The sequence below is a fragment of the Aythya marila genome (genome assembly GCF_965140915.1).
Source record: "Aythya marila genome assembly, chromosome: 7".
In the NCBI taxonomy this organism is placed as follows: domain Eukaryota; kingdom Metazoa; phylum Chordata; class Aves; order Anseriformes; family Anatidae; genus Aythya; species Aythya marila.
Window position 1 is genome coordinate 29,320,651 of NC_139048.1, and position 21,341 is coordinate 29,341,991.

Below are 21,341 nucleotides of genomic sequence, written 5' to 3' on the forward strand. Positions count from 1 at the left end.
GCTGAGGGAAAGGGGTTGCCAGCCAAAAAGGCTTCACTGTGTGCAGGGTATGGTAACGTGCCATTCTGAATAATGCATATCCCAAACAGAGATATGGTAGCGCATTGTCAGCTGTGGCAATGAATGGTGTATCTCCAGGTACTTAGCTGAGCTGCCTGTGAGCCTCCTATTAAAATCCTTTAAGAATATGCCCAGGTTAAAAATATATGTTACCGTTTAACCACAGTGTTTCCTTTTAAACTTTTTAACTAGTGATGATCACTAGACAGTTAAAAATATTTGTGTCAATGATGACATCTGATTGATGTATTTAGATTTGTGTCAGCACATCAGTAAGTCAGATGCTGCAAATAAAACCTTGAGCAAGGCAAGGAAATAATAAAACCTGTAGGGGGATAGCATCAGTTGCAGGGTTATCAAGAGCAAAGCTGTGAAAAGAGTGTATGCTCATAGAAATGAAGTATAGAAAATATGAAGGTTGGAAGAAGCCTTCATGCTCAAGGGCCAAACTGAGTATTAGGGGATTTCAGGGCTCCTTTTCCATGTAAAAGGTTCAATTTTCAGTTAATCCATCTGCTGGCAAACATATGAAACCTACCAAAATTATCTATAAATTAGGCAGATTTTCTTAAATCTATATGTCTGGCAAATTTTTCCAGAAGGTAAGAGAGAGATCAATGGTGGCAGAGCATTTTTATTTCTGTTTCTGCCATCCAGCCACAGGTGGGGACCAGAGGTTGTGCATGACTGGCTGTGCTTCATGAAGGGAAAGCTCAGGTTCCAAAAGCTGGGGGTCAGTGACGGGTCTGTGACAAAAGCTAGGGGGCTTCCTCCTGGGACACGGGGGCATCATGCTATCCATCCTTGATGCTGAGCCTTTCAGGAGGTGAAGGGGACATTTCTTGGCAAATACTTCAAAGTGGTAATTGGTGCAGAGACACTGCATAAGCCACAGTTGCTGGCAAAGCTTCAACTGAAATTTTGCTCAGTAAAACTTAAGCAGAGAGGAGTAAAAGGTGGCTGTAAAAGTGCCTTTTGCCTCTTGTGATTCTTGGGGATGGATGCTGGGGGTTGTTTCACCCCTTGACACAAATCAGTGTCCTTCAGGGTATTTTCATTTTTCCTGGTTTGTTACAGCCCCGGCAGGATTGCTCTGCTGAGCAGAAACCACTGGTGCCATAGAACACACCTGCTTGTGGGAATGGCTTAAGCACAACAAGTAGGCCCATGTGGAACAGGAGTTGCACAGAGTTGGGAGGACACAGGAAAAGTGACAAAGCTGAATCTATATTTGGCTGCTTGTCATCTTCTTCAGAACTGCTAGTCATCAGGCTGCAGCATCCTCTGTGCTACCAAACAAAACCAGACAGTGAAACAAAATAGAGCATTTTCCCTCTCACCCTGGAAGTATTTCAAACCAGATCTCAAATTGTTTACCCAAGTTTGACTTCACATCCTTATGTGCATGCAAGAGCTGGATGCAAGCATCCCATCTGAAGTCACATGGTAGCATGATTGGGAGATAAGAATACACAAGCTTTTACAATTATTGAATTAGGAATAGCAAAACTTTCCAAAACGTCTTTTTTCAATGCATCTCATCTTACCATCTGTTTTTCCGTGCAGTTCTCCCTGTCTGCAGCAGCTGTGACCTACAGCAACAGGTACATGAAACTTCATGAGAACTGTCTGCTAATGTCACCATACTGACCTGAAACCTTTGCCCTCACATCGTTTCTCTTTCCCGTCTCTGCTTGCTTAAAATTGCAGTTGCAAGTCCAGTCCTTGCCAGAGCCTCTGATACCTGCTGCATTCTGGTGGTGAGTGCTCCAGGTGTTACCTCACTTCTTCAGTGCCTTTCTTCAGGTAAAGGTGCATATTTTAGCCCCTCCTCTATTTCCTGGCAAATGTCTGAACAACCCAGAGTGACACCATGGTCATCATCATCAGTTCTTGGCCACCAGAACAGATGGGTTTATTTTTGCTTCCCTGGCTTCAGTGATGGGAGGCTGGGCTCAGTCCTGGACTCCTGAATGGCACGGTGCCTGTATTCCTTGCCTGCCAGCAGAAGCCTTGGCTCTCCTCTTTCTTGTTGACTCTGATGGGATCTCTGGGTCCTCTCCTTCCCACAGTACGAGCGAGGCAGTGAGGTGACAGTAAAGTACTGGAATAGCAGATAAAAGGCTCTGGCTATATTTATGGAGTGCTATAGATAAGTAACCCACTCTGCTGTCAGCATCTAGAGAAACAGCAAATAAAGTATACATACCCCTTGCTTTGATGTGATGAAATCTCCAGAGGACATTTACTTCAGTGGCATTCCCAGTGCAGCTGTAGCCAAGTTTTTCAGTGGAAAATGTACAATTTTCATGTCTCTATACATTGCTTTAAAAATATCACTATGGCTGACTTCTGTATGCTAGACAATTCCATGGTCTGAAAGCTGTTTTTTCCAAAGTGTTATTAAAATCATCTTAACCATTTTTGTTGGAATGGGAAAAATTAATAGTTATTTTGTGGTTTCATACACAACATTAAAACAACAGTCTGGTTTTCATTTAAACCAATAAAAGTACGGAAATTCAAAATGAAAGCTCTGTTCATGTCCTCAGATCAACTTGTTGTCCTTGTTAAGACATAAAAAGGATGAAACAAGCAAGAAACATCAGTCATCATACAAATCAGTTCAGGTTTTTGTTGTTTGATTTCAAACTTGACATCACTTTGTTGCCTGTCTTCTCAAGCTATGTAAAATTCCTCTTCCCTGTAAATTTGCAGTAGTTTAGAATCCAGTGAACTACAGGGTGGCTTTTTTTTTTTTTTTTTAAACTAAGCAATAATTAAGTGAATTGGTTAGCAAACATACATCAGCAAATGAATTAATAAAATTTTTAATTTTGTGTTATAAAGCTGCATGCTTTGGACAATGTGTCTTTGGCGAGGAGGCACTGGGGAATTCCCCACAGATAACTCCCCCTGGAGATGCCGGGACCAGACCCTGTTCCCAGGGGTGCAGTGAGAGCACCGGAGGCACTGGTACACCCCAAGCAGCCCGGGAATTGCCTGAACTCAGCTGTGACTCCATGCACATTTAGACACGGTGCACCTGAATGTGCACAATGCAGATTGATACTGGCCAGAACTGCAAAAGCTTGTTTGTGGAAGTGGAGAGAGGAAAACGGTGTAGTGTGCTTCTTGAGTAAGGTAGAGGGTAGAGGGTGGGTGGGTAATGTTGCAGCACCACCTTTTTGTTTCCATCCCATTTCTTGGGACTGGTTCCCTTCAGTCTCTGGCTTATCTGTGGGGTCAGGCCCCACCACACTGAGTGTCAAACAACTTGTCCTGTTCAACCTGTCCCATAGAGCAGAACTGAGTCTGAGGAGAACCCAGTCTGTGGTTCATTTTTGTCCATGACCAGTGAGTAGCTACCACTGTCCCTGAAAGCCTATGAACTGTTCCATCACCCCATGACTTCAAAAAAATGACTTCTTCCAAAACCTGTTCCTTCCCTTGCTGTGAACAAGTCATCCTAGCTGTTCACAGCCCTGTGGTCTGTCAAGTCACTGCTCCATGACTGTGCTTGGTGCCTGCACTCTGAAAACTGCCTGCCCTCCCCCTTCTTCCCTCTGTTGGGAGCTTGCTCAGCTGGGTTTGTTGCCTTCCTTCATCTGCTTACACCAGCATTCCCCTGCCAAGCTCCACATGCACATATGTACTTCAGGTCAATGGAATTGTTCCTTATCTTTGATGACTGCACCAGTGTTCATCATCTATCCCCAGCGACCTTCTGCAACTTCATAGCCTGTGAAGACAGGTCCGTAAAGTGCCATTGAATCTTAAATGAGTTGCTTAGAGTCAACTGGCTGGCCAAGCTTTGGCGATGCTTAGGTTGTGAAGGTTGTGTTGTACCTGCTGAAGTGCTCCATGTGACAAACCATGTACAAGCAAATTTTAGCCCACAGGTATGTTCCTATGCAGCAGCGAAGATGCGCTGCTGACCAGGGGTGGGATAGGGATCGAGGCAGCTCTCAGCATCTGCTGGGCAATGCAGTCCCCAGGCCAGGCAGTTCACATCTATCTCAGATGCGTTCCCACATTGCAAAGGTTTCTGTGTGCATTACGGGCCCTTCAGGAGCTGAAAGAAAGCTGTGGAAGAGGGGAAGGATGGAAGAAGAAGGAGATGACAGCCTGTGGGAGACTTACAGCACTAAGGAAGCCTGGCACCCAGTAGCCAAGGGCTGCAAGCACACAGCTGCCAGTGTCCAGGTGAATGTAAAAGCAGTAAACGGCATAAAAAGCTGGGATGGGAGCCAGTGCTCTGCTGCAGCCCAGGGTGGCTCTACCAGGCTGCACTGGAGTCCCTGCACAGCCAGGAGATGTCAGTGTGCTGGGTCCTAGGGGAGCAGCTGGCCTGGAGGAAGGCAGAATGCACCATGGAAGGGCTTTCAGCGCTGATGATCCAGGCAACATGTGCAGACAGGAAGTCCACATGATGGTTCCTCAGCTAGGACATGATCAAGGTCAAGTGAGAAGAAATGTCTTTGAAGAGCACCTCTTGCAACAGCCATTTCTTGTTCTTTCTTGAGTGTGTTGTATGGGGTCATTCTTCCTTGGACAGCGTGTGTGTTTGTGTACGCTGCAGAAGCCCATTCAAGGCAGTTCCTGAGGTCCATGAGGAGGAGTGGTCTACATGGTCCCTGCCCATGATCTTTAAGGTCCCTCACAACCTAAACTATTTGGTGATTCCATGATTCTGTGAATGGATCCTCCTTGAAAAGATCTAAGTATAGGAGCAGATGTCTCCACACCTACTCAGAGAGGGAATTGAACCAGAGAAGGAAGAGTGGTTTCTTCAAAGCCCATTTTGATCAGCTAGTCTTGTCTCCTGGGGCAGGCCTGTCTTTTGGCTTCCTCTGGCAACTCTACCACCACCTCTAGTGCCACATGCCTTATTTCTCCTCCTTTCCCCTCCTGGATCATGGCTGGATCGTTGCTTTTATCTGCCCCCCATGTTTCTCTGTCCCCAAAAGTATTTATGTTAAAATTCATGAAATGAATTCATGAAATGAATGAAATGAAATTCATGAAATGAATTCATGAAATGAATCTGCAGGTTTTTGGGGGTTATTTCAAGGTTTATTTCAGAAGGGACTTGGGATGGCATCTGACTTCGATCCTCCGGCATGCTGGTGATTAGGTAAAGCCTGTGTGGGTGCAGAGGTGGTGATGGGGTGGGGGAGACCAGCCAGGAACATGAGTTAGGATCAACAGCACTCTGACATAAGGTCACATCAAGAGAGAGAGCAGAAAGCTGCCTCTTGGGTTAGTCATCTTCATGATGTGGAGAGGAATAGAGTGGAGACATTACAGAAAAAAAAATAACAGCTAGAGAAACACAGGGATGGAGCAGATACCCCATGGTCCCACATGACATCGTGATCTCCAAACTGGAGAGAGATGGATTTGATGGGTAGACCATTCAGTGGATAAGGAATTGGCTTGAAGGTCATACCCAGAGAGTGGTGGTCAATGGCTCTGTGCCCAGGTGGAGGCCTGTGACAAATGGTGTCTCCCAGGGGTCTGTCCAGGGACCAGTGCTGTTTAACATCTGTATCAATGACATAGACGATGGAATCAAGTGCACCCTCAGCAAGTTTGCAGATGACACCCAGCTGAGTGGTGCAGTTGATACAAAAGAAGGAAGGGATGCCATCCAAAAGGACCTGAACAAGCTTGAGAAGTGGGCCCATGTGAACTGAATGAGGTTCAACAAGTCCAAGTGCAAGGTGTTGCACCTGGGTTGGGGCAATCCTGGACAGGAGGACAGACCGGGAGAAGAACTAATTGAGAGCAGCCCTGTAGAGGAAGAGTTGGGAATTTTAGAGGACAAAAAGCTTGACATGAGCCAGCAGTGCATGCTTGCAACCCAAAGGCCAACTGCATCCTGGGCTGCATCAATAGAGGAGTGGCCAGTAGATAAGGGAGGTGATTGTCCCCCTCTGCTCTGCCCTCATGATGCCCCACCTGGAGTCCTGCATCCACATTTGGGGCCCCCAGCACAAGAAGGAGGTGGGTCCAGAGGAGGGCCATGAAGATGATCAGAGGGCTGGAACAGCTCTCCTACGAAGAAAGGCTGAGAGAGCTGGGGCTGTTCAGGCAAAAGATCAGAAGGCTTCAGGGTGACCTCATTGCAGCTCCTCCTTAAAGGAGGCTTATAAAAAAGGTGGAGAGCAACTTTTTGCTTGGGCAGATAATGACAGGACAAGGGGGAATGGTTTTAAACTAAAAGAGGGGAGATTTAGATTAGAGGTTGGGAGGAAATTCTTCCCTCAGAGGGTGGTGAGGCACTGCCACAGGTTGCCCGGAGAGGTTGTGGATGCCCCATCCCTGGAGGATTTTTAGGCCAGGTTAGATGAGGCCCTGAGCAACCTGATCTAGTGGGTGGCGTCCCTGCCTATGGCAGGGGCTTGGAACCAGATGGTCTTTGAGGTCCCTTTCAACCGGAGCCATTCTATGTCTCTATGACTATGACTCTATGATTCTGTGATTCTATGATATGCTCTGTTCAAGTGTCTGTGCCAGCAAACTTGAAGCTGGGATGTGGCCATGCCAGTTTGAGATGGCTGCACCCTTGAGTTTGCTATCAGGTGCTGGAGAACGGTCTCTTTACATTTATTAGTATAAACACAGCCCCTGCATGTTAAAACAGCAGCCAGACCCCTGCCATGTTTTCTACAATATTAAAGAGAGTCAGCCTTGATGCTGCTTGAAAAGCAAGCACACCAGTAGCAGTGGGAATGGACCTTGATGCAGACCAGTGGTGTGTAGGCTTTAAATTCAGTGGCAGTTGTTGCAAGGACCTCTCAATGTGAATGAATGTATTCTCAGATGTGCATCCCACAGGAAAACACTATGCCAGCACTGCTGGATGCCTGCCCCTGGCAGGCATGGCATGACTCAGGAGTCCCTACGTTACGGCTCCAAACACAGAGGTTCTGTCAAGTTGCAGCAGTACCCAAGGATGGAGTCCTCCTTGAGGACCATGTTAGTTACTGTCGTGGTTCCGCTCGAGTGGGCAGCCGAGCTCCACCACAGCCGCTCTCTCACTCCCCCTCCTCAAAGAGGAATGGGGAGAAAATATGTGAAAAGGGCTCAAGGGTTGAGATAAGGACGAGAAAATCACGCAATAATTATTGTAACGGGCAAAACAGACTCAGCATAAGAAGATAGTAAGATTTATTGCTCATTACTAACAAGCTAGAGAAGTGAGAAACAAAGGAAAGAAACCAAAAGCACCTTCCCCCCCATCCACCCTCTTCCACCTCCTCCCCTGGAGCGGCTCAGGGGAATGGGGGTTATGGTCAGTCTACAGCGCTTCTTCTCTGCTGCTCCTTCTCGGTCACTCTTGTCCCCTATGCTGTGGGGTCCCTCCTACGGGATACAGTCCTTGATGAACTGATCCGGCGTGGGCTTCCCACAGGCAGCAGCTCTTCCAGAACTGCTCCAGATATGGGTCCGTACCACGGGGTCCATCCCTCAGGAGAAAACTGCTCCAACCTGGCTCCCCTACGGGCAGCAGCTCCTGCCAGGTCACCTGCTCCTGCGTGGTCTCCTCTCCATGGGCTACAGGTCCAGCCCGGAATCTGCTCCGGCAGGGGTCTTCCACAGGCGGCAGCCTCCGTCGGTGCAGGGCCACCTGCTCCACCGTGGTCTCCTCCACGGGCTGCAGCATGGAACCCTGCTCCACCGTGGTACTCCATAGGCTGCAGGGGGACATCCTGCTTCACCATGGTCCTCACCACAGGCCGCAGGGGACTTCTACTCCAGCGCCTGGAGCACCTCTCCCCCTCCTTCTACACTGACCTTGGCGCGTGCAAGGCTGTTTCTCACTCCCTTCACTCTCCCGGCTGCTGTGTGGTGCAGTGGTTTTTTCCCCGTCTTAAATATGCTCTCACAGAGGCGCAAAATAACATCGCTTATTGGCTCGGTTCTGGTCAGCAGTGGGGCCCTTCCCAAACATGGGGCAGCTTCTAGATCTTTCTCACAGAAACCACCCCTATGGCCCTCTGCTACCAAAACCTTGCCACGTAAACCCACTACAGTTACCCAGCATGGGACTTCAGAATCATAGAATCGTTTAGGTCAGAAAAGACCTCTAGTCCAACAACTAGACGTCCAAAAACGTCCAGTTGGAAAAGACATCAAGTCCAACTGTTACCCTAGCACTGTCTAGTCTACCACTAACCCCTGTCCCTAAGCACCACATCTACATGTGTTTTGAGTATCTCCAGGGATGGTGACTCAGCTGCTTCCATGAGCAGCCTACTTTTCTCTACGTGTGGTGGTTTTACCTTGCTAGGCAGCTGAACTCCACCACAACTGCTCTCTCACTCCCCCTCCTCAGAAAAGGAGGGGAAGAAGAAAAGGAAAGAAACAACTCACAGGTTGAGATAGGGATAATTTAATTAAGGGAAAAATAATTATCAAGAGAACATTATTATTAATTAAATAATTTAACTAAAGGGAAAGCGGAAACAGGAAAAAGAAAAAAAAAAGAAAAAAGAAAAGGCCATGTGGAAGCACAGAGGAAAGAAATTACTCTCTACTTCTCACCAACGAGCAATGCTCGACCATGTCCTTGAAGCAGGGCCTCAACGCATGTAGCCGTTGTTTGGGTGTGCAGACGTTTTCACGAGAACCCTGATCATGACAGGGCTGATCCCTGATGCATTCCCTATGTGGTTTGCTGCCTGTCAGAAGTGCACCAGTGGATATAGCCATCAGCTGTTAATTTCATCATACAACACATTCATCATGTCAGGCTTGGCTAAATTTCACATCAAATTAAGCACCTTGACTGGTCTTTTGCTTCTTGATATTGAATCTCTAAACAAGCTGATAGGGATTGTAGTTTCATGTACGAGTGTGAGACCTCCATGATGTTGTGTTCTTGCCTCTGCTATTCCAGCTCTCAGATGCTTTGGCCATCCGTGTTGTAGTACAAAGAGAGATGTGGTACCTAACTCCACAATTGGTCAAACTGAAGTGTTCTTCTTTGGCATGAAATAAAAGAGTATTTGAATGCACAGTGGGGCTAAAACTACTTTGGGCAGTGTTTTATGGAGACTAGAAAATTGAAGCAAAAAGCATATCTTACTGTAATTTGAAGATAGGAGAGTTAATCACATGAAGAAATGGATTCATAATTGTTCTGAAATTTTCTTAACTACCTTAAAATGCTTTCAGCTGAAGTAACTGGACTTCGCTTTGAACCCTTTGTGAGGTCTTCTCCTTTCTGAGACTTTGTCGGGTTGTCCCCACAGACAGATACTGTGTTGAATATATATATATATTTAGGATAAATTCTTCACTTGTTTTCAATCACTAATATTCTAATAGTCTGGATATTTCACTATAATCCAAAAATACAGTGCTAAAGTGCTATGCTGTAGAGATTTTTTCCTTCATTTGAATTGCAACATAGAAGTTGCAGGGTGACTATTTTTCCCAGAAATTCAAGAGTGCTATGTTCTGTTCAGCCTGCAAAAGAGGAGGCTGAGGGGAGACCTCATCATGGTCTACAGCTTCCTCACGAGAGGGAGTGGAGGGGAAGGCACTGCTCTATTCTCCTTAGTCACCAGTGATAGCACCCGCGGGAATGATATCAAGCTGCGGCAGGGGAGGTTCAGCGTGGATATCAGGAAGAGGTTCTTCACTGAGAGGGTGGCTGCTCACTGGAACAGGCTTCCCAGGGAAGCAGTCACTGCACCGATCTTGTTGGAGTTTAAGAAGCGTTTGGACTGTGCTCTTAGTCACATGGTCTGAATTTTTGGGTAGACGTGTGTGGTGCCAGGAGTTGGACTTGATGATCCTTATGGGTCCCTTCCAACTCAGGATATTCTATGATTCTATGATTTTTTGATGAAATTGTACATTCACTTTATGTAGTAGGGACAAACTGTGACCTCTGACTCCCACCAAGAAATATGTATTCACCTTTTGAGGAAAGATTTGAGAAAAAGTCACCTATCATCAAATTTCTAATCAGAGGTGACTAGTGGAGAGATTCCACCCACCAACCAACCAACCACCACCAGATGGAGGAAGATTGCACCAGAAGGGGCTATGTTACATAATGTGCCATTAAAACTTCATGAAGAGGTGTCCCAGAAAAAGTATTGCAAAACACTAGGCTTAGTATTAGATTCTTTGTTTTAGCAGCCTGGGCATTTTCAGGAAGGAGTAAGCTTAACCACAGGATTCATACATTTAATGTTCTGAGAGAAAAGGAATTGTCTGAATTGTGTTTTGTTTTTTGTTTTTGTTTTTGTTTCTCCCACAGTAATTAATGAAAGGCAAAAGCAGCAACTGGAAGCTACAAACTACTCATCCCGCTACGCTCTGGGACTTTTTTATGAAGCTGGTGTGTGTATTGATGTCCCCTGGGCTGCAAAGTACATCACCGATAATCCCTGCATACGCTTCATCTCCATCGATAATAAGAAACGCAATATAGGTCAGTGCTCCCATTATTTCCCTTAAAGATAGTGACAATAGAGGGTGTAGATCATGAAAAATGCTGTTTAATTGAGTGTTGCTATTCTGAACAGAGCAAGTATTTAACTCCAAGCTGCAGTGGATAGCAATTTATGTCACATTTGGCCTGTAATAAAATACACAATGAAAAGGGGAAGGTCCTCAGAAAATCATCACCCAGCACATGGTTTACGTTACTGCATTTATGAAACCAGTGTCAGGGGATTCAAAACATCAAAATGTTGTTATTCCAAGAAAGAACTGGAGTTCCTTTGTTTAAACGTTGATTCACATACATGCCAATTTATCTCCCGTCATCCATTACTTTACAACTCCTGTTCTTTCCACTGAGCATGTTTGGAAGTAGTAACAAGTTATATAATTGAGGCTGTTCAGCCTAATTCACAGTTAGCTAGTTTGCTTTTATAATGACGGAAAATCCTTGAAATGGCTGCACGTTGTACAGCTGCTCGGTAAAGTTTGGAGAACATCCCACAACTCAGACACTTCTCATCTGTTTCTTGAAGGTGGCAGTGAAATAGCTATATGTTTTATTTATTAAATGTACTTCAGATACTAAACAGTCTGCTAAGTATGTTGGCATAGAGTATCTCAGGAATATTTGCTAGCATTTGAGTTTAATCAAGTAAGTTAGGAACTTAAAATTCTTCCCAATTCTATTACTTGCTCACATTGTGATGGTTACCAAGTTTAGCCACATTAGTGAAGTGGGGATGAAAACTTCTCCACCTTTGAAGTGCTATGATGCACTGCCACAGACTAAGGAAAGATTTCCATAATCTTATGCTGCTTAATACAAGGGATAGTTTTTACACATTAGGAAATTCACTGTGCTAAAGCATGTTTCAAGTTAGACCTAGGAAACTTCTGTTTCTAGTCTTCCTTGTTCAGTCAGGATTCACTGTAGTCCATAAACACCAGTGGTGTTAGTACCTGTTGGCAGGGCACTGCAAACCGTGCCTGTCACCCTTATATCCAAACACGCACGCTGTTTCAGGTGTTGGGTACACATGATGAGAGCAATCTCTTCTCCCACTCAGAGCAGGACCATGCGAACACAATATCAGAGCAGCTGCACCTCGTCTAGCTTATTTTTTTATTTTTTTTTAAAGCAGGATGCAGACACCCCACATCTCTGGGCACCTTTCCCAGGGCTGCACCTCCACTGGGGAAAGAGGTGTTTCTTCATCTGCAGTCTGAACTTCCCAAGGGTTAGCCTGTGGATATTGCAGCTTATGTTGAATGCCCTTGCCAGTCAGAATTGCAGTGATTCAGGTTGGAAGATTGTCTGGAGATTGTCTGGTCCTACCTCCCCTCAAGGTTTGAAGTTAGATACAACTGCAAAGTTGGATTATGTTGCTCAAGGCCCTGGCCTTTGAATATCTTCAGGGATGGAGATGTAGTGGGGCTGCAGTACTACTACTGCAAAGGCACGCTGATGACTTCTGAACCATATGGACAAGTCCTTGTCTGCAGAGCTGCTTTCTGTTCCCTTAGTCTCAGCACGTAGTATTGCATGGGCCAGCCCCCTTTCAGTTGCAGGGCTTCACGTTTTCCTTTGTTAAACTTCATCCTCTACTGTAGGGTCCCTCCACTGGATGCCGTCCTTCCTGAACTGTTCTATACAGGCCTGTACCACAGGGTGCAACCCTTCAGCACAGGACTGCTCCAGCATGGGTCCCTCATGAGATGCAGCTCTGGCCACGAACCTGATCCACTGTGGGCTCCTCCACGGGCTGCAGCATGGAGATCTGCTCTGCCATGGGACCCATGGGCTGCAGGGGGACAGCCGGCTCCACCAGGGACCTCTCCTCTCCACAGGCCACAGGGGAACTTCTGCTCTTGTGCTTGGAGCATCTCCTGTCATCTTTTTGCACTGACCTTGGTGTTTGCAGGGCTGTTTCTCTCACATTTTCTCACTCATCCCTCCCAGCATTGTGCTGTTGCACAATGTTTTTAAGCCTTGAATCTGCTCTCCCAGAGGCACAACCAACATCACTCAGTGGCACAGCTCGGGCCAGTGATGGGTCCATTTTGAAGATGGGTGGAGCTGGTTCTTCTCTAACATGGAGATTTCCTTGTCTATTCTCACAAAGGCCACCCCTGCAGCACTCCTGCTACCAAACTCTCCCCACATAAACCCAGTGCAGCTGCTCTTAGATCCCTTGCTCCCTCAGCCTCCCCCAACCAGGTCCAACAAGCCCAGCTCCCTTCATCATCTCTCCTTCTAGGCTGTGTGCTCCAGCCCTTGGGAGCTCTTCATGTTGTTTTTGTTCAGTGTTCCACATCCTCATTCACTGCAGGGGATAAGGACTATCTGGACACAGCACTGCAGGTACATCTTTGTGGATGCCAAGTAGAGAGGGTTGATAAATAATTGAGATCTGCTGGCTGTGCTTCTCATGATGTGATTTGCCATCATTGGTGGCTTAAATACAGTGGTGGATCCACCATAACTTGTAGAAGAATCTTTCCAGAATGGTTTGTTGTGACACCCATCTACAAGAAGGGCCGGAGGGCAGACCCGGGAAACTACAGGCCTGTCAGTTTGACCTCAGTACCAGGGAAGCTCATGGAGCAGATCCTCCTGAGAGTCATCACGCAGCACTTGCAGGGCAAGCAGGCGATCAGGCCCAGTCAGCATGGGTTTATGAAAGGCAGATCCTGCTTGACGAACCTGATCTCCTTCTATGACAAAGTGACGCGCTTGGTGGATGAGGGAAAGGCTGTGGATGTGGTCTACCTTGACTTCAGCAAGGCTTTTGACACCATCTCCCACAGCATTCTCCTCAAGAAACTGGCTGCTCTTGGCTTGGACTGGTGCACGCTTCGTTGGGTTAGAAACTGGCTGGATAGCCGGGCCCAAAGAGTCGTGGTGAATGGAGCCAAGTCCAGTTGGAGGCCAGTCACTAGTGGCATCCCCCAGGGCTCGGTGCTGGGGCCGGTCCTCTTTAATATCTTCATCGATGATCTGGACGAGGGCATCGAGTGCACCCTCAGTAAGTTTGCAGATGACACCAAGTTAGGTGCGTGTGTCGATCTGCTTGAGGGTAGGAAGGCTCTGCAGGAGGATCTGGATAGGCTGAACCGATGGGCTGAGGTCAGCTGCATGAAGTTCAACAAGGCCAAGTGCCGGGTTCTGCACCTGGGGCGCAATAACCCCAAGCAGAGCTACAGGCTGGGAGAGGAATGGTTGGAGAGCTGCCAGGCAGAGAAGGACCTGGGAGTGATGGTGGATAGTCGGCTGAATATGAGCCAGCAGTGTGCTCAGGTGGCCAAGAAGGCCAACAGCATCCTGGCTTGTATCAGGAACAGTGTGACCAGCAGGGCTAGGGAAGTGATCGTCCCCCTGTACTCAGCTCTGGTGAGGCCGCACCTCGAGTACTGTGTTCAGTTTTGGGCCCCTCTCTACAAGAAGGACATGGAGGTGCTTGAGCGGGTGCAGAGAAGGGCAACGAAGCTGGTGAGGGGCCTGGAGAACAAGTCCTACGAGGAGCGGCTGAGGGAGCTGGGCTTGTTCAGCCTGGAGAAGAGGAGGCTCAGGGGCGACCTTATCGCTCTCTATAGGTACCTCAAGGGAGGCTGTAGCGAGGTGGGGGTTGGTCTGTTCTCCCACATGCCTGGTGACAGGACGAGGGGGAATGGGCTGAAGTTGCGCCAGGGGAGTTTTAGGTTAGATGTTAGGAAGAACTTCTTTACCAAAAGGGTTGTTAGGCATTGGAACAGGCTGCCTAGGGAAGTGGTGGAGTCACCATCCCTGGAAGTCTTCAAAAGACGTTTAGATGTAGAGCTTAGGGATATGGTTTAGTGGGGACTGCTAGCGTTAGGTTAGAGGTTGGACTCGATGATCTTGAGGTCTCTTCCAACCTAGAAATTCTATGATTCTGTGATTTGTTGCATGGGGCTGTCCTTTGACAGACACAGGACCTTGCTCTCCTCTACGTTATTGTGATAATGGCATACGAATAAGTAAATTTCATGTTCAGTACCCCTTGCCCAATATGTCTAATAGGGTTTGAGTGCCTGAGTCTGTGTATTTCCATTAAGAGCAGAGCCATGCATGTGTTTGAAGAAAAGTGAATAATTTGGTGACCACTCTTGCTTCTTCTCGTGATTGCTCCATTTCTGTATATCAGCACATCCTTACTGAGCATGATACAGGCATGCTTTCCAATCCTCCTGTGCTCAGCTGGAATGCTCACAGCCACTAATACTGCTCCAACTAACATGCACTGCTCTCTCACCCTAGTACTACTTTTCCTGGAACAAAGTTCAGATCTGCAAAACTCAAGTTCACCACGAAAGACACCACAGTCAAGGAGTCTGGTTGACTGTTTATAAGTCACAAGGAGGAGGGCCTTACGGGAGAGAAATCATCTTCAGTTGCTGGCCCCAGTTTGTTCCAATTTGCTCTTCTTGGAAAAATTCACTTGTATAAACAGATCTCTCCCATGATATGAGGGAAATCTCAATGAGAAAGGTATGTGTCAACACTGCTGTTCTAGTAGTTTCTAGGTAGTTGTTAGTGATATGTCCCAAATACTCTGGTTGAATTTCCTTTGGAACCATCAAAGGTACTGCAGATAGCTATTTGATAATTTAATTATAATTACATATTCATTGCTCTCAGCGCTGGTGCTTTGAACCAACAGAAATGACCAGGTGAGGAAAGGATGGGTAATTTTCTCCTTTGGGCTGTGTCCTCCTCTTCTGCACAGCTAGAATCAGGTAGCTGGGGTGGACAATACTGGTAAATGCTATTAACCATCAGGTACTTCCCATTAAACACAACAGTGGAGATATTATCTGAGATGCAAGAAAATCTCCAGCTGCACATTGTCAGTAACAAAGAGACAATGCCAGAGAAAAAAAAAAAAATCACATTGCATCTGGCTTTTCTTACTCTCTTTTTTATGTGTTCACTATTGGCCCTTGCAGGAAGAAGCATATCAGAATGGATGCGTCTTTGCTTTGGCCAGTTCAGACATCATTTTCCATCTTTTCAGACCAGTAGGCTAAATTCTTTGGAGAAACAGTAAAAGCAGGCTTTCACAGTGGTGAGTTTATTCATCTCTGCAATAACTTTGCTTCCAGCATAAGCTGCTGTTTCTGGAGGCACTCCAGGAGCTACTGGCACCCATCTGCAAAGACGGGCACATCTAGAAGAGCTGATCTGACCTGCAGAACATTTCAATAAGAGGAACAGCAACAACTTCCAGTCCCGGTAGACTGGAAGCTGGCAAATGTTGTGCCGATTTTCAAGAAGGGTCTGAAAGAAGACCCTAGCAATTACAGGCCTGTCAGTCTCACGTCAGTGCCTGGTAAAATCATGGAGAAGATGGTTCTTGAACTTATTGAGGCGCACCTGGGGGACAAAGCAGTCATTGGTCCCAGCCAGCATGGGTTTGTGAAGGGTAGGTCCTGCCTAACTAACCTGATTTCCTTTTATGATAAGATCACCTGTATGGTGGACCAAGGGAAACCAGCTGATGTGATTTTTTTTGGACTTCAGCAAGGCTTTTGACACGGTTTCCCATAGGATCCTACTGGACAAAATGTCCACCATACAGCTAAATAAAAACATCATACGATGGGTGAGCAGTTGGCTAACGGGCAGGGCCCAAAGGGTTATGGTAAATGGGGCTGCGTCAGGCTGGCGGGCGGTCACCAGTGGGGTCCCTCAAGGCTCCATTTTAGGGCCGATACTTTTCAATATTTTTATAAACGATCTGGATGTAGGAATAGAAGGTATTTTGAGCAAGTTTGCTGATGACACCAAACTTGGAGGAGTTGTGGACTCGAATGAGGGTGTAAAGGCCTTGCAGACGGATCTGGATAGGTTGGAGAGCTGGGCGATCACCAACCGCATGAAGGTCAATAAGAGCAAGTGCCGGGTCCTGCACCTGGGACGGGGAAACCCTGGCTGCACATACAGACTGGGCGATGAGACGCTGGAGAGCAGCCTAGAAGACAGGGATCTGGGGGTCATGGTAGACAGCAAATTGAATATGAGCCAGCAGTGTGCCCTGGCAGCCAGGAGGGCCAACCGTGTCCTGGGGTGCATCAAGCACGGCATCGCTAGTAGGTCAAGGGAGGTGATTGTCCCGCTCTACTCTGCGCTGGTGCGGCCTCACCTCGAGTACTGTGTGCAGTTCTGGGCACCACAGTATAAAAAGGACATGAAACTGTTGGAGAGTGTCCAGAGGAGGGCTACGAAGATGGTGAAAGGCCTGGAGGGGAAGACGTACGAAGAACGGCTGAGGTCACTGGGCCTGTTCAGCTTGGAGAAGAGGAGGCTGAGGGAAGACCTCATCACAGTCTACAACTTCCTCGTAAGGGGGTGTCGAGAGGCAGGAGACCTTTTCTCCATTAACACCAGTGACAGGACCCGCGGGAACGGGGTTAAGCTGAGGCAGGGGAAATTTAGGCTTGACATCAGGAGGGGGTTCTTCACAGAGAGGGTGGTTGCACACTGGAACAGGCTCCCCAGGGAAGTGGTCACTGCACCGAGCCTGTCTGAATTTAAGAAGAGATTGGACTGTGCACTTAGTCACATGGTCTGAACTTTTGGGTAGACCTGTGTGGTGTCAAGAGTTGGACTTGATGATCCTTAAGGGTCCCTTCCAACTCAGGATATTCTATGATTCTATGATAACTTTTTTCACTCACTGTTTTTTCAGTGCCATTGCTGATCTTTTAGCAAAATGTTCCACTCACTCATCATTACCCCATTCCTCCATTCTTCAGCCTTCCTCATCTGAGGAGGATGATGGTAACAATGAAAATGTCAGTGTTCAGCAAGAGAAATCAGATTTATGTCGGAATTCAGTGTCCTGGGTGAAGCAGCTGAGCTTTTTTGGATAGTGATCCTTCCCAAAGAGCCAGCACCTTAATGCATGAATGTCCCTGTATATTCAGTGGTGTGGATTTCTTCTGTGCCTGCCTGCATCAATCCCTCTATTACTTCAGTGTTAAGATGAAAATTAGCTTTGCTGCACATCAGAGGTGAATGCAGTGCTTATGAGGAGTACATCCTCAGCATACAGGGTAGTGTGGCACATCCTCAGCAAGATCAGTTTGATACCAGAGGCCGTGAGTTTCAAATGGCTGGGCAGAGTGGCAGGTCTGTAATTCTCCAGAAATACAAGCCCTTTCCCCTGCCTTTCTTCCCTGCAGCACAGAGAGCCCAGGGCTGGCTTTGCAAGATGGCTGCACCTGTCTTTCGGAGGTGGCTGCAGTTTGAGTGCTGCCATCAGTTGGCTTTGTCATGACTCTGACTAGTTCCTTGCTGATAGCTATGGGTGACATCTGTTTTCTTCCCAGTTTATGCAGAGGAATCAGTAACAAAGCTGTTTCTCTGATGTTGCCATTAGCAGTGTAATTTGGAGCATTATAAGCCATTACCAGGCCTCTGAGAAGGAAGGCTTTTTGCATCATCTGAGGATCTCAGCAGCTGATCGTAAAACTGTCTCCATCCACAGATGTAATGTGCTCTAAAGTTGCATAAGGAAGAGCCTACAAGAAGTGTATGTTGAATTCCCTATGCAGTATGTATGAATATTAAATATTTGTGTGATTGGCTGCTTTAAACACCCCAACAATATTTATAACTGGTCGGGGGGACGGTAGAAATTCTTCAGTATATGAAATAATTTATTTCAAACCTCATTTCTGCAATGCTGTAGTTTTTGCGTCTCTTTGCATTTGAAGGACTAAAGATAGATGACGCACAACAATGGAAGCAGTTCCCTTACTTCTTTTGCGTAAGGATTGTGAGGTCATATAATTTAGAGGGAAGATCTATTTTACAGGTTTTCAGGATCAGTGTAATTCCTGAGTATCCTTTTTAAATTTAAAATAAAGATTCCTTTATCATCTCAGTACCAAAATATGAGTTCGGTAGCGTTAAAGAGTTATTTAGGTTTTTACCCTTATTACCTGGCCAATTGTTTTGTAATCCCCTGCCTACCCTGCATGTTTTTGGAAAACTAATGAGAAACGATCTGTAAGTCAAATGAAATGCTGAATTTCTGAATATAATATATGCTGTTCTTTAAAGGAAGTCTTCCAAGCTGTGCCTTGCGAATTGCAGCAGATTCTACTCCATGGAGAATAAGGGGCCATACAAACAATGAAAACTGTTAAGGATAACTCAGGAATCTGTCTCTTTTGCAAAACAGCAGTGTGGGATTTTGAAAGGAAATCTCCATCTCTTTGCTTATTTTCTAGGTGTGCTGAAATTATTCACTATTCTTTTTTCATTTTGGTTCTAGTTTTATGAGGCTTGCTTGTAGACTTCTCTTCCATCAGAGAAACTCATCCTGCTGGTCCCTCCCAGGGAGCAGGGATACCACTCCGGTATCTGAAGGAGCCCAGCTTGTCTGCTGCTCTCTGCACTGACCAACAATATTTCCATGCACTTTTTCACAGCCTAGCTTTTAGGGTTTGTTTGACACGGCAATGATAAAACCCTTTCCCTTCCCCTCATGTTATATAGAATGAGAATGTGTTTTGGATAGCAAAACACATCCCCCCAGGCAAATTAGAAATTCCTTAGGGGCAGGAAGCAAACAAGTTTTGTTTTTTTAACTCTAGGTTTTGTGTCACTGGGCAGGAATATGAGAAAAATACTTGACACTCTTCCTCTAGGAAGGAAGAAAACATTCCTGTGGAAGATGTATGCCTATTGCATCCATACACAGATCTCTTCTGCAGACTAGGTTGTAAACCGACATATGTAGATCCCCTAGGAAGGAGCAATGTGCTGTTCATGCCAGTGCTGGAAGAGTTCCCAGCCATTCAACTGAGCCCTGGAACTGTAGCAATACAGTATGACTTTGAAGCTGTCCCTGTTTTCAGCAAGAGGTTGGGCTAGAGACCTCCAGAGGTCCCTCCCTACCTAAATCCTGTGGTTCTGTGGCAGTGTTCTGGTGATCATTTACTGAACATACTGATACATTAACTGGGAAGCGAGTCCAACCAGCTGCAGCACATGCTGCCTCACACTCTCAAGTGTGCTCTGGTCCCAGGCTAGCCCAACTACTTCTAGGCATGAGGCTGGTCAGCCTCTCGGTCTGCCCCGTCCATGGCACTTTGCTGGATACTGAGAGCGGCTGCATCTATTATGGTTCAGGGTTTCTTGCTTCGAAGTCTTGTAGCTCAGTAGCTGTGAGACATGCTCCCTGATGGGCTGCAGACATGATTTTCACTCCTGGAATTTAGTTGTTTGGATAAATGCAGTTGGCTTCTGCTTTCTTAGGAGATGGTAAGAGAAGTGGTATCTGCTGCTCTCCATCTGTGCCAAGTCTTCACTGCTGGTCTCAAGGGCAGACAGATGGTTCTCAAGTTACCCTCTACAATTAAAATAGTCCCAGGAGCACCATGTTCTGCCCTCTTCCTGAAGCACAGAAATCCGTGTTGCCCACTGAATCCTGCCCTACTGTGGTTGCTTATTGACCCATCACACTCCCAGAACAATATACATAGCTGTGCTGACCACTTGCCAAGTCGATCCTACAACTTTCAGGCTGTGAGAATGTTCTCTAAGCTAAAGAAGCATTCAGCTTCAAGCCTCTGTTGATCCTAGGGATCACAGCTAATTGCCCTATATCTCTAAAATGTCTTTTGAATTTAGGGACTCTGAACCCTGACTTAGGCTTGGATTCATCAATTACACAGCACAGAAGTAGCTTTTGTATTTTACAAGGGAGAGTATATATTTCGGTGGACAACGTAGTCAACATTAGGTTTTCTCTGAGAAGTTGTGTGGCATTGTTTTATTGGGATGTTTATGGTTTGGTTTGGTTTGGTTTGGTTTGGTTTGGTTTGGTTTGGTTTGGTTTGGTTTGGTTTGGTTTGGTTTGGTTTTCTCAGCAAACTTTTAATCTGTGTCCCTTTTCATCTTAAACCCCTTCCTTCCCTGACACTGATGATAAGGAGGACATGGCCACTGCAAGAGCTGACTTGATGCCTTTAATATCATGTGAATGTTTCCCAGGGCAGAACAAGGTTTCTGTGGGAGGACTTGGCACCACAGGCTATTCGTATTGTCACCATCCTGCAGTACAGAGTGAGTGCAGGGTCTTGGCTGACATGTCTTTTATCCTATCGTAATAGTGACAGGTATGCTTCTAGCCTGAGCAGCTTTGCTGAGCAGCTTCACCCAGGATACTGTGCTCTTTCATCTTACTGTTCTGCATTAAATGTGTTATTCAAAGCTAGAAGCCACCTTTCTAACCCCAGATGTTCTTGACACACAAGCCACAAGCACTGTGCTGGGAGAATGACACTGGGCTCTGTTTTCTGTCCTCTTCTTCAGAGCATCTTTTATTAGCCCCAATATTTTTCTGGATGATTATACTCCTAGCAGGCTTAATACTGCATGAATTCTCCCTGTCAGCAGTCAGTTCTTCTTTTTCTTTCCATAGCATTTGTTTTCTCCAGCTGGGAATTGATGAAGAGTGTAGAGACAGTCCAGAAATATCAAGAAGGTGATGGCCTTCCTCTCCTGCTTGCTAGCCAAACAAATACCCATCCCCTCATCTCCAGGTTGTGGAGGAACACCAGCTTCCCTCGAGAGTTCAAAACAGACAGACTGATAGTGCTTAATTCACTGTTACAACTGGCTGAAATGCAGTGGATAGTGAGTTTTAATTTCTTTCATGCTTCCTGTCCTTGACACCCCTTCCAGATAGCTGATATGTCCTCTACCTGTGGCAGTTTGTACTTCACACTACTACATGTTGGTGCCCTTCCTCATCTGGTTTCAGAGATTTCACAATCCC

At 46.4% G+C, this 21,341-nt stretch overlaps 1 protein-coding gene across 3 annotated transcripts in view; it reads left to right on the plus strand.

The window, feature by feature from the left end:
- RNLS (renalase, FAD dependent amine oxidase) overlaps nucleotides 1-21,341 on the plus strand; it is a gene marked incomplete at its 5' end in the record, with an annotated part of 89,446 nt that overhangs the window by 51,742 nt on the left and 16,363 nt on the right. For 2 of the 3 annotated variants that reach the window (XM_082765256.1, XM_082765257.1), the window contains one exon: nucleotides 10,343-10,516. The exons of the other annotated variant lie outside the window; for it this stretch is intronic. In XM_082765256.1, coding sequence (XP_082621382.1) covers nucleotides 10,343-10,516 — 174 coding nt within the window. The remainder of the gene's footprint in view (nucleotides 1-10,342; nucleotides 10,517-21,341) is intronic. 3 annotated transcript variants of the gene reach the window in all.